Source organism: Nycticebus coucang, chromosome 10 (assembly GCF_027406575.1).
Source record: "Nycticebus coucang isolate mNycCou1 chromosome 10, mNycCou1.pri, whole genome shotgun sequence".
Classification (NCBI taxonomy): Eukaryota; Metazoa; Chordata; class Mammalia; order Primates; family Lorisidae; genus Nycticebus; species Nycticebus coucang.
In genome coordinates this window covers 61,846,834-61,860,883 of record NC_069789.1, presented here as the reverse complement: position 1 = coordinate 61,860,883, position 14,050 = coordinate 61,846,834, and the positions used below count along the sequence as shown (strand labels likewise).

Below are 14,050 nucleotides of genomic sequence, written 5' to 3'. Positions count from 1 at the left end.
TGGGCTCAAACTACCTCCCACCTCAGCCTCCTGAGTAGCTGGGACTACAGGCATGTGCCACTACACCTGGCCTATTTTTTATTTTTTGTAGCGATGGGGTCTTGCTATCTTGGTCAGCTTACGCTGATCTCCAACTCCTGGCCTCAAGCAGTCATCCTGCCTCAGCCTCACAATGTGCTGAGTCTGAGTCACTGTACCCAGTCTTCTCTCATACTTGTTACAGTGTGTCATGAAGCAATAATCTGTATAGAAGAGGGTTTGGTAGGGGGTTGTTTTGTTTGCTTTGATAGTCTCATTCTGTTACCCCAGGCAGAGTATAGTGCCCCCATCACAGATTGCTGTAACCTAAAACTCTCACATTCAAGCGATCTTCCTACCTCAGCCTCCTAAGTAGCTGGGACTACAGATGTGCCATGACGCCTAATTTTTTTCTAATTTTAATAGAAACAAGGTCTCAAACATCTGAGCTTGAGGAATCCTCTCACTTCAGCCCTTCCTACCCCTCTCCCCCGCGCCGTGTTGTTAGGATTATAGGTGTGAACCACCTTACCCGCCACATACAGAGGTTTTAAAATATTAGTAAGATCCCTCTCTCCTTATAAGACTGTGAGCTACTTTAGGGAAGAAATTATGTGTCTTGGTCATCTCTGTATTTCCAGTGCAACCACAATGTCTTAAAGTAAGTGCTTAGCTCAGAAAATGTTGAGATGATGAATGGACATGTAAACAAAAATTCTGTATTATAATATATGTAAAATCTTTATTTTAGAGGAAGAAAACGGTATAAGACTTAAAACATATCTTTTATTAGTCCAGAATGAATTTCACTATTCTTAACCTTCGAAGGACATTAAAAAATCAGATTTTTCTCTTTTTAAGTTTCAAGAGGGCAACCACATTGTAATAAACCAATTATAAGGATAAATAACTGATAAGTAGAGATTCAGTCCTTATCATAACTATATGTTAGTGCTACCAGAACTGAATGTTAAATCCATTCAGATGTTGTTTGAATTAAATGCATTGGAAATTCAATATATATTCACTAATGAAAATACTTACTGACCACCCATGTACTGGCCACTGTATCCTAAGCAAATAAAATTATTCAATTTCACTTTATATGTATTATCAAACATACTACTGTGTGTATTGTTCAAACATCAAGCACAAATAATAGTTAACAATGGTTGTTATATTCATATAACACATACTACATATTAAAAGTATTACATTAATAATTTAATCTTCATCATAACTCTAAAGATAGATAATGGTATTATCCCTATTTTACAAATGAGGAAGCAGGATAGAATACTAAGTGACTTACCCAAAGTCTCAGAGTTTATAAGATGCAGAGCTGAGATTCAAATCCAGGTAGTTTAGCTCTAGAATTCATACTGTTTGCTAATCACTTCTTCTTTATCCCAAAGTTATATGAAGTCAATCTATCATTCTTTTCCCCACAATATTCACTATATTTTATACAATTCTTTAAACTTTAAAGGATACTTACCATGTTAGAACAGATTCACGATAAGGAATAAAAACCCTCTTTTGGTTTGCTTGTTCAGAGAGTGCAGATATAACTTTTCCCAAAGTTAGCAAAGACTTGTTAATACTCACACCTTCCTGTAAGATTTAAAAAAATTATTTTTTACCTAAAATAACTTCTCAGCAAAAAATTTATTTCACAAAACATATTTCTTCCCCTCATATTCTTATGAATACTTTCTTCTATAAACCACCAACTTTCTTATGGCTCAAAATTTATTTTCTTTAAAAAGTAATTATAACCAAAAAGTACGTATCTCTCTTTAAACCACAGCAATGCAATCTATAACCTGAAGATAAGGACACTTTTTTAAATTAAGTATATTCTGTTTGTGTACTCCTAAAATAATGCCCTCAGAGATAAAGTTCATCAAAAGGAGAAAAGCGTCCCCTTTACCTTCAGTCGATCTCCACTACTGTGAGCTGTAGAGCAGCGTTCACTGCCTGCCAAGTCTATCAGGTTTATTCGGCTCGTTATTCTGTGATCATGTTCTTCCCCTTCTACAAATTCTGTCTGGAACAAAATAATATTAAAGTAAATTAAGTTCATCTAGGGCTCCCCATCAATATAATTCTTTAAAAACAGGAAAGTTTACAAAATTACAAATCATGCAATTATTTTTAAAACCATCCTTTCTTTAATCTATGATAATTTATAAAGCAAAAATTCAAGTGTACTAAAAAGAATACATTGATATGGATTGGATTGTGGTAAAATAAAAGAAACAACTTTAAGAAAATTAAAATCGGGCGGCGCCTGTGGCTCAAGGAGTAGGGCGCCGGTCCCATATGCCAGAGGTGGCAGGTTCAAACCCAGCCCTGAGCAAAAACCAAAAAAAAAGAAAATTAAAATCCATAACTACTCAGTTATAATAAAGAAACAACAATAAACAAAGGAAAAGCTTACTGTACGAACACATTGCTTACCCTAGCATTATGACAGCAAAACAATAGAAATGCCCAGCAGTGGAGAAAAACTTGAAGAATTGTAACAGTTAATGAAATACTATATAGCTATTTAATTATTTTACAAAGAATTTCAATAACGGGCGGCGCCTGTGGCTCAGTCGGTAAGGCGCCGGCCCCATATACCGAGGGTGGCGGGTTCAAACCCGGCCCCGGCCAAACTGCAACCAAAAAATAGCTGGGCGTTGTGGCGGGCGCCTGTAGTCCCAGCTACTCGGGAGGCTGAGGCAAGAGAATCGCTTAAGCCCAGGAGTTGGAGGTTGCTGTGAGCTGTGTGAGGCCACGGCACTCTACCGAGGGCCATAAAGTGAGACTCTGTCTCTACAAAAAAAAAAAAAAAAAAAAAAAAAAGAATTTCAATAACATGAAATTCTCCAGATATGGTGAATTTAAGTGGGACTGTAAAACAACTGAAAGATGATATACCAAATGTTTAGGGGAGTTTCTCTGAGTAGCAGAAATTACGGCTAAATTTTTTTTAAATCTTTTACTTTCTGATGTTTTTCTGATACTCTCTATTTCTTTCTTTCTTTCTGTTTTTTTTTTTTTTTTTTTGAGACAAATTCTCCTCCTGTCACCCAGGCTGAAATGAAGTACAGTGGTACTATCATAGCTCATTATAGCTTCAAACTCCTGGAGTCAAGCAACCCTTCCTTCTCAGCCTCTTAAGGATCTGAGACTATAGGGCATGCACAACCACACTTGGCTGCCATGTCATTGATAATATATTGTCATATACTGATATGATCATATCAATGGTATCATAATAATCATCTATTATTGATTTTAAAAATTAATAAATTTTTAAAATGTTTGGCATACCAAAAGTCATTCAAAATCATTGCATTTCCTAAAATCCAATTAAGTTTATATATTTATGACTATACATTTACATTCTGGTGTAAAGAAGAAAATAAGAAAAACATGAAACTTAAGGTATTTACTATCATGTCTACAAAAATAATCATCAACAACAAAAAATACCTTGGTCTGGGTCATTATCAGGGTAAAAACTGAATGAGATCGGGAACTTTTATCATTCATACCAGTAGCAGCTGTTGCTCTTTGTTTATTTCCCAATTCTAGCCAACTCTAACAAGAAAAAAGGAAGGAAGGTCAAATCAGCAGACTCTAATTCACTGCAATAAAAATTAAGAGACAACAAAGTTAAGATAGCACATTTGGTAGCATACACACCTTATAATCAATTTATAAAATGAAATGAATAACTATTTCTCTTGCCTATTTTTTCCCCCATTACAGAAATCTGAATTAGGAAATAACTTTAAGACTATTTCTATAGGGGCAGCGCCTGTGGCTCAGTGAGTAGGGTTGCCGGCCCCATATGCCGAGGGTGGCGGGTTCAAACCCAGCCCTGGCCAAACTGCAACAAAAAAATAGCCGGGCGTGTGGCGGGCGCCTGTAGTCCCAGCTGCTTGGGAGGCTGAGGCAGGAGAATCGTGTAAGCCCAAGAGTTAGAGATTGCTGTGAGCCGTGTGACGCCACGGCACTCTACCCAAGGGCAGTACATTGAGACTCTGTCTCTACAAAAAAAAAAGACTATTTCTATAACTCAAAGCTGATAGATGTATGATGGTCAATACTTATTGTTTAGTCAAAAGAATAATTCTTGTGATTAAGCTTAAACTAAAAATCAGTTCATAATAAATTAACTGATTAAACTTTAAGTTAAGGAAATATTCAAATGAAAATTTAGGTTTAGCCCCTAAAGAACTGAAGTGAAAAGAAGACAAAATACAATCCATCTTACCTGGATATCAGAGTACGAACTGACAACATTCCTATTTTTAACAAGTAAAAAGACAAAATCAATTTTACTAATGATTATACTTTTGTTCTCATAAAACAATAACCTTTTAATTACATAATTACTCCTACTTACTGTGTGAAGGCCATAATGGGCTAATTCACAGATATTATTACACTGATTCTCCCAGAATCTTTTATTTTCCCATTCTTAAAGCCAGGAAATAATGTTTAATTTTACCAAAAAAGTATGATTTTTCTTAATACGTGTATAATGTATAATAATCCCCTTATCATTTTAATATTATAATATTTAAATCCAAATCATGACACCAAAAGATATACTTTAACACATATGTATAATGAATAGATACAGGTATGTGTTGCTGTGTATAGACCCCAAAATAATCCTAGATTTATTAAGTGGGTCTGAACTCATATCTTTCACTTTTCCTTTTCTTTAAGAAAAGCATTTGGAATGAAAGAGAAAGTAAATGTCTCCTGGCATTTGTTAAACTTTTAATTCATTTTAGCACCTTCTTCCCTCTTCAACTTAAAATAATAGGTATAAAAAGCAGGTTGAAAAAGGAGACTTAAGTTAATGGGGAGAGAAAAGAGTGAAAGGAAAGAAATCAAATATTTATTTCATACTGAGTATCATACTCTATGCTAGATACCTTATAGGTACTGCTAAAGATATGAACAAATTTAAAAACAAGGAGATAATGCTATATGGAAAGGGAGGGAAAACTTAATCAGATAGTATTAAGGGTAGAAGGCTAAACAGTTATCCAGGGTTTCAAAGTTGGAGAGGCCCATGGGAACACAATAAGGATTATAGCAGAACAGCACTCATTCTATTCATTTGTTTTCTTTTCCTTGCTCTTGCTGAGCCAAACACTTACATGGACAGTGCTTCAACGTATGGTCCAGAAATGGGGTGCTCCCTTACTCTCAGCTAGATAGAAGCAAACACCTGCATCATTAGGAGTATGACAGACATTTCATATAAAATACAATCTTAAATGATCATTTTTTTCTATATTTTGAGTTTAAAGTAAAGAGATTTATATTTACTTTATTCAGGAAAAAAAAAAGACTCACAAAAAAGAAATATGTAAGGCATTAAGAAACTGCTTCAGGGCTCGGCACCTGTGGCTCAAGCGGCTAAGGCACCAGCTACATACATCTGAGCTGGTGGGTTCATATCCAACTCAGGCCCACCAAACAATGACGGCTGCAACCAAAAAAAAAACAAAAAATAGCCAGGCGTTGTGGCGGGCACCTGTAGTCCCAGCTGCTTGGGAGGCGGAGGCAGGAGAATTGCTTGAGCCCAGGAGTTGGAGGTTGCTGTGAGCTGTGATGTCACAGCACTCTACCCAGGGCAACATAGTGAGATTCTGTCTCAAAAAAAAAAAAAAAAAGAAATTGCTTCAGTACCAAAAACTATATATAGTTACACAATATGCAACCATACATTGTAGCATCATAGGTCTTACTACTTTTTTATTCTTTTTTTTTTTTTAAGAGACACATCTTGCTATGTTGCCCAAGTCGCTCTCCAACTCCTGGCTCAAAAGATCATCCCTCCTCAGCCTCCGGAAGTGTGAGCTACTGCGCCAGGCCTCGTTCTTTTTTTTTTTTTTAATTGAGACAGTTTCACTACCCTCAGTAGAGTGTCATGGTATCATAGCTCATAGCAACCTCAAATTCTTGGGGTCAAGTGATACTCTTGCCTCAGCCTCCCCGGTCGTAGGTGGGACTACAGCTATTTTTGTTGTTGTTGTTGTTTTATTTTGTTTAGCAGGCCCAGGCCAGGTTCAAACCCACCAGCCCCAGAGCACGTGGCTAGCACCCTAAGCACTGAGCTACGGGCATCCAGCCTTGTTTTTTATTCTTTATTTTTATTTTATTTTTTTTTTTTTTATGGCCAGGGCTGGGTTTGAACCCGCCACCTCTGGCATATGGGACCAGCGTCCTACCCTTTGAGCCACAGGCACCGCCCTTGTTTTTTATTCTTAAATCTTGCAGCAGCTATTATTTATTCACTTTTAAATCTCTCTAAAACACATCCATTAAATTTGAGATATTTACATTTTTCTTCATTGTTTTATTATTACACATCTTCAACTCTGTGACCAGAAATTCTAAAGCATATAGAAGCCATCAAAGAAAATGTCAAATCTTACTTCAGTTTCTTGATGTTATATAGCAAACTGCACCATGTTCAGAAAGTAAAACTGGCGATTTACTTCATTAGTTTTTTTTTTGTTTTTTTGTGCTTCAAGGTCCTTTGCAAAATTACAAATTTTAAATTATAATAGCAATTTTTTTCATTTTTTTTAGAGACAGAGTCTTACTTTATTGCCCTCAGTAGAGTGCCATAGAGTCACAACTCACAGCAACCTCCAACTCCTGGGCTTAGGCAAGTCACCCACTGAGCCACAGGTGCCTCCCTCTAAAAATTTTTTTAAGCTACATAATTGTAAAATATTTATTTCACAGATTTATAAAATATCAATTTGCTAAATAGTCCACTGAAATATTCTATAATAAAAATACAATTTTTAAAATTTATACTGTTTTTTGGCTTACAGACTATTAGGGATTTGATGTTTGACATATATGGTCCAAGTAAACCTTGGAACAAATATTTTAACTTTTATACAATTCTTGATTAAAACAAAGAGGTTGTATTTTTTTTTTTTTTTGCAGTTTCTGGCCAGGGCTGGGTTTGAACCCACCACCTCCGGCACATAGGGCTGGCGCCCTACTCTTTTGAGCCAGAGGTGCCGCCACGGAGGGGTTGGATTTTAATAACCTGTTTAATTTCCACTAATGATAATGTTCAGCCTTTTTTCTAAATAGTGATATAGTTACCCTACAGATCCCAAGCATTTGCCACCATACAATAGAATTTTATAAAAATTTAAGCTATTGGCGGCGCCTGTGGCTCAAGGAGTAAGGCGCCGGTCCCATATGCCGGAGGTGGCGGGTTCAAATCCAGCCCTGGCCAAAAAAAAAAAAAACAATTTAAGCTATTAACACCCAAAGAACTCATAATTAATATGCATTTATAAGAACAGAAAATAACAAATAACAGATTGTTTTAATCTTACCGGTTGCTTTCTCTGCCCATGTACACCTTTACAAACCAGAAGGTCATAAATTTTTTCATTATATACTTCAAAGAAGCTCATTTCAAGGTGATACGTGACCTAGTAGGAATAAAAATAGAATGTAATTTATTTTAAAATTCTTCACGTTTTGCAAATCATATATCTGATATATCATATATCTAATATGGGTCTGGAATCCAAAATATATTCTGGGCGGCACCTGTGGCTCAAGGAGTAGGGCGCCAGCCCTATATACCAAGGGTGACAGGTTCAAGCCCAGCCCTGGCCAAAACTGCAAAAAAAAAGAATTTTTACAACCAACAGTGAAGACAGCCTAATTAAAAAATACGCAAAGAAGGCGGTGCCTGTAGCTCAAGGAGTAGGGCACCAGCCCCGTATACCGGAGGTGGCAGGTTCAAACCCCACCCCAGCCAAAAACTACAAAAAAAAAAAAACAACTTGGGTGGAGCCTGTTCCTCAAAGTAGTAGGGCGCCAGCCCCATATGCTGAAGGTGGCGGGTTCAAACCCAGCCCTGGCCAAAAAACTGCAAAAAAAAAAAAAAACAGGCAAAGAACTAAAATAGACATTTCTCCAAAGAATACACAAATGGCCAAAAAGCATGTGATACTCTCCTGACTATAAGGACTAGGCCTTTTAACTCTATGCCCCTAATCTAGTGCAGTAGTTCCCCAATTTCCCTTATCATAAGAATTAGGAGAGGAAAAGCATAAGACTTTTAAAATCCCAAGCTCTACCCCAAACCAACTGACTCAATCTCCAGAAGAGATTTTTAGCAAGTGCATATGAACATGCACACACGTACACACACACACACCACATTGCTGGTGATTCTTAGGATTAGCAAATTTGAGGTAGAAAAAATTAGTCTAAGAACCTGGCAACAGCACATACTCAGTAAATACTTGCTGAATATGTTATATAAATTAGTAAGTAAAAAGGCAAGCCCACACAGCCTGTTCAGGTATAGAATAGTGGAGAAAGCAGGACTTTAAAAGTCAAATACAGGTTCAAACTCCAGCTTTACTGCTCTTTCTGCTTCACATTGTCAAAAGTTTATGCCTGCTGTCCTTAGTTAAGTCGGTGCACCTGTCTGACCACAAAGACGCATATAATGGCACATAACTACCACACCGTAAGCTACTGTATACACAAAAGAAATACAGCAAAGAAAAGTAGAAAAGAAGAGATGATGCCACTGTCCCCCAGGTGGAATTGATTCTGAGTCTCCAACCTCCCTCTCTCCATACCACTGTTCCAAAGAAGAGCAATCTAGAAATTAGAATTCTATCTTCCATTAAATATGCCCTTAATTGCATGACTCTGATTTGAACTTGATTTGACATTTGCTAGTCTGATATGAAGCTTTCAGATATCATGAAAACATACCTCTTGGGTTTGTTTTTTCACTACTTGGGCAAAAAGATCTTCACAAAATCTTGGAATTATTCCTGGTTCTTCACTAAATCCCATCATCCTGGAAACCACATTAGGAATAAGGGGAAGGTAAAACCAATTAGTTTTTTGATTTTAATTATTTGGGGGTAAATAGATAGGAGAAGGAGTGAGGAGCAAGTTAACTAAATCTAATAAGAATCTGGACTTTGGAGCCAAATCTGTCTTAGTCCAAATGTAGATCCCACCACTTACTAGCTCTGTGACCTTGGACAAGATACTTGACTTTGGGGCGGCGCCTGTGGCTCAGTCGGGAAGGCGCCGGCCCCATATACCGAGGGTGACGGGTTCAAACCCGGCCCCGGCCAAACTGCAACCAAAAAATAGCCGGGCGTTGTGGCGGGTGCCTGTAGTCCCAGCTACTCGGGAGGCTGAGGCAAGAGAATCGCTTAAGCCCAGGAGTTGGAGGTTGCTGTGAGCTGTGTGAGGCCATGGCACTCTACCGGGGGCCATAAAGTGAGACTCTGTCTCTACAAAAAAAAAAAAAAAAAAAAAAGATACTTGACTTTACCAAACCTCTATTTCCTATTCTATAAAAGGGGAATAATAAAAGTACCTAACTTAGAGAATTGTTGTGAGAGAATATAAGCTAAGCTTTAGCACAGAACCTAGAACTCAATAAATGGCTAACTATTAATATTCTGAGTATTTCCTTGTAAGATAGGTATTATTACCATAGCTACTATTTATCAGATGCTTTGCTTTTTATTCCCTTACTTTTAAATCCCTTAATACTTGCAAGATAAATTCTCTTTGCTTCAGTTTACACAAGAAAAATAAATTATAGAAATAAAGCCATTGATACAAGATAAATTGTGTCTCATTCGTAAACTGAAGCACTGAGTTAAATAACTTGCCCAAGTTTGCAGAACTAGTATATAAAATGGATGAGATCTGAGTCCAGAACTCTTGTGGTTTCAAAACTATCTTCTTTCTATTACATCATGCTGCTTCTCACAAAAGAAGACCTATATATTTCTGGATAAATGAATTTGCAATACAACTTACGTATATGATTTTCCAGAGCCAGTCTGACCATAGGCAAAAAGACAGGTATTATAGCCTTCAAAGGCTCTTTCTAGGAGTGGTGCTGCTAGCATCTCATAGACAGTTGTCTGGCTAGCATAGTAAGGATGACATTCATCAAAAGACCAGAATGAAGCATCATAAATAAAATTATAAACTTGTTTCATGTCGGGATGTTCTACAGTTATTTCTTCCCCATTCATGAAGACTACCTGGGATGCTTTTTCAATCTTCTCTCTTTAAACAAGAACAAAGATAAGAGCTTTAAGTTTAAATTAATACAAATAAAGAAAGAAACTCCAAGAAAAAAATCAATTTATTGCAATTATTATAGGTATTATTCCCACAGAATATAAGGACCTGAGAACTAGTTAAACATAATATTCTTCCAAAGCAAGTTAGTTTTTTTATGTGGAAAATGCAGACCAGCAAACATAATTTTAGTGGGTTTCCAAAATATATTTCCTAGGATTCCAGTGCCACTACTCAAAGGCAAAATATATTTCCAGATTTCTTCTCCAGAAAACCTATCCTACTTTTATAAGATTTTTCTTCTTTTCCTTTTCCCATGCCATCTACTATAATCTATCCAAGTTCTTCACTTCAGAGCTAAAAACATCATTATTATACAAATTTGGGGGCACCAATCTATATAAAGCTGGAATAAAATATAAATATCAACAAACTCATAAGTTTGAATCACAAGTTTCTTTGGCTATTAGTTGTTGTCACTGTTATTCCAATAGTTTCTCCTTCCTCTACATTAGCAGTTCTCAACCTGTGGGTCACAACCCCTTTGTAATAATGAAAATACATCGCAGCATTAGGAAGGTTGAGAACCACCGCTCTATCTTTTCTCTTTTAAAATTGTGAATGTTCATGTCTATTCTTCCACCTCAGAGTTAGGTGGAAATCTTTCACCTACTCTAGATCTGTAGTAAAACAATACCCATTCCCTTTCCCCTGCGCCCCCTACTCTAAGACTCTGCTGTACATTAGAATATATCCTATCATTTCCCTCAGCAATCTGACAAGTGCCAATCCACCCCAGCTCTGCTCTCAATGCTTGTCTGATGAGTCTGGAATCAGGCACGTGGGCAAGTTCTTTTTGGGTAGTCATCCATCCTGGCTTTTGTTGCTACCATCTCTGTTCCTTCTGTTACTATTATGGTGCTTTAGACTTTGCTATTTGACTTCCCAACTCTCTCAAATTAACCCATCCTCAATTCTCTCCACTTATTACTAACCCACCTTCACTAGAAATGTCTTATAACTTATAAACTGGAGGCTCCTTCTCCAGTGCAGTGGTCATCACATCCTCTTTTACTACCTGAACACACAGCATCAAGTTAAACACTATTGACCCTCTCAAAAGTTTTTCACTCTACTCCCTTAAAATATTTTAAGTTAATTGGGTTTCACATTGCGTCATGCACATCCTTTTCAACGCTATCCCTACTCTATGTCTGTCCTACCCACAGTGGCTTTTTTGCCATATATCAAATCTAGTAAATCACTGCATGTATATAACCACTATATTTTAATCAGAGATGATGATGACCATCACCACTCTGGAAAGTGTTTTGAAAGGACCTCTCTGGGGAACAAGTAACCCATCATGGCTCTCTCTAAGGGAAAGGTAAAAGATCCCAGCATATACTGCAGATCTGAAAGCAGACTGCTTTAGAGACTTAAATGACTTATTCAGGCTTTTTTTTTTTTTTCCTTTTTCATTTCTTTATTTTTTTTTAGTTTTCAGTAATTCCAAAAACAAGAAAATATTCAGGCTTTTTAAAAGTAGTATACCTAGAGAAACTTACACATGTCATATATGGTGATTTGGGGTTTTTTTATTTTACAGTCAATCACCAAAAATTGTCAACATACTACAACTAAAAGTTCTTTCTACATAAAAAATATTGTCAACAAGTTTGAAAGTACATAAATATGCTGACTTTCCAAAGGCAGAGAGGAATTAAAGACAGACTACACCTTACTGTCTTGGCTTTAGACTTTAAAGGTGTAACATACCTCTTGGTGAAAGGCCTTACACGTACTGCCACTGTCACTTGACTGTTTTCTATTTTTAAGGGGTCTGTTTCTGTAGAAGTGATCTGAACTGCAGTTTCTTCTTCCAGAGGGAGTGTATTTTCTTGTGACATTTCCCTTGTATTTGCAAGAAAAGAACTTTTTGGCCTTTGTTTAACTTGAGGATTAGGCATCCTATTCTTCAGTGTTGAGGCAGATGGACTCTTAAGTGGAGGCATGCCACACTTTGGTATCGATTTGTGTTCTATTACACATTTCACAGGTGTTGTTTTTTCTAAGCTTCCAAATTTATTTGAAGTTTTTATAGCATCCTTCCCAATACTTCTATGATGTACATTTCCTGTTCCTAACACTTTCATATCCAGTTTGCTCTGAATAGGTTTTGCAGCCAAGTGTCCTGATGTAACAACTTCGATTTGGCTCAGGGAACCAATGGGTGCTCTAGTACTTGAATACTTAAGAGTAACATTTTCATTTGCCTCACTGAGGGCAGAAAAAGTTTCTTTGTATTTCTCATCAGCCATCATTTCAATGTCTGGTGGATCTTTAGTTAATGGTGCAGAAGATGCAACAAAAGATTTTTTATCATTATTTACAACCTTTACATTCGCACTAGTTTCCTTGGAAGCACAATTATTTTCTGTTTTGCCTCCCACATCCTGCACTGTTTTCCACTTCTGGACATAATCTGTTTTAGCTGTTTTCCTCTTTTCTGAAGAATCTGTTTTAGTACGACGTTGTAATGTAAGACATTTTTCACCCGTTTTTTCAATTGTATCTCCCAGTTCACTACCAAGCAAAGATGATTCTTTGTTCCTTGTAGTTCTTCTCTGAAGTGCCAATTTACCTTCAGGGGTAGAGGTAAGAGATATATCTTTTGTTGCTTTACAGGCAGAGATAACATAAGTGCTATTTATATCTCTATTTTTACTTGCAGATCTCAATAATGGATCATCATTCTCACATTCTGATATATCTGACTCCAAATGCAGCTTACGTCTGCTATTAAGGGTGAGGGTACTGAGTGAGGAACTCTTTGGAGAAGAAGGAATACCAAGGATCTTGCTGTTATTTCTACTACGAACAGTGTGTTCTGACATTTTGGCAGAAAGTTATTTTTAAAAAGAATGTTGCTGAAGTATCTAAGCTCTTCTTTAGATAATCATTTGATTTCCAGCCATTTCTCATGCATCTGTTTCTAAAAATATCCACTAAACTGGAAAAAAAAAGAAGGATTTAGAATGCACAGACTATACAAGCTTTAATAATACAGAGAACATCCCATTGTATAATTTCTAGAGACATACATTAGAAAAAATCACAATCTGCAGTTCAGATGTTGCCTCCAAGCAACTTCAGACACATCTCTTCCCTCAAAGAGCTTACAATCTTTATTCAATAAGTATTTAAGTCTCCACATGTACCAGGCCTGCTAGTAGATATTACAGACTTCAAAGACAAGAACTGTTTTCTCGGGCGGCACCTGTGGCTCAGTTGGTAGGGTGCCAGCCCCATATACCGAGGGTGGCGGGTTCAAACCCGGGCCCCGGCTGAACTGCAACCAAAAAATAGCTGGGCGTTGTGGTGGGCGCCTGTAGTCCCAGCTACTTGGGAGGCTGAGACAAGAGAATCGCTTAAGCCCAGGAGTTGGAGGAATTGGAGGTTGCTGTGAGCTGTGTGATGCCACAGCACTCTACCAAGGGCCATAAAGTGAGACTCTGTCTCTACAAAAAAAAAAAAAAAAAAAAAAAAGAACTGTTTTCTCATTTCCTTAGTCTAGTCTAGAAGAAATACACAAATAACCCATACATGAAATCAAATTTGTCAAATGACTTAAAAGATGTGAAAAGTGCATGTCAGGCTGGGTGGGGTAGCTCACACCTGTAATCCTAGCACCCTGGGAGGCCCAGGCAGGTGGACTGCATGAGCTCACAAGTTCAAGACCAGCCTGAGCAAAAGTGAGACCCCTGTCTGTACTAAAAAATGGAAAAACTGAGGCAAGAGGATCACTTGAACCCAAGTATGAGGTTTCTGTGAGCTATGACACCACAGCACTCTACCCAGGGCAACAACTTGAGACTCTGTCTCAAAAAAA

The 14,050-nt window shown here is 37.2% G+C and overlaps 1 protein-coding gene across 1 annotated transcript in view; it reads right to left on the bottom strand.

Annotated features, from left to right (window-relative positions):
* KIF14 (kinesin family member 14) overlaps positions 1 to 13,055 on the bottom strand; it is a 67,096-nt gene extending 54,041 nt beyond the window's left edge. Inside the window, exons 1-9 of the mRNA XM_053605961.1 lie at positions 11,938 to 13,055; positions 9,889 to 10,143; positions 8,815 to 8,902; positions 7,407 to 7,505; positions 5,193 to 5,245; positions 4,292 to 4,322; positions 3,505 to 3,612; positions 1,952 to 2,068; positions 1,517 to 1,632 (exon numbers count right to left, since the gene is read on the bottom strand). Coding sequence (XP_053461936.1) covers positions 1,517 to 1,632; positions 1,952 to 2,068; positions 3,505 to 3,612; positions 4,292 to 4,322; positions 5,193 to 5,245; positions 7,407 to 7,505; positions 8,815 to 8,902; positions 9,889 to 10,143; positions 11,938 to 13,055 — 1,985 coding nt within the window. The remainder of the gene's footprint in view (positions 1 to 1,516; positions 1,633 to 1,951; positions 2,069 to 3,504; positions 3,613 to 4,291; positions 4,323 to 5,192; positions 5,246 to 7,406; positions 7,506 to 8,814; positions 8,903 to 9,888; positions 10,144 to 11,937) is intronic.
* Positions 13,056 to 14,050: the final 995 nt, after the last annotated feature.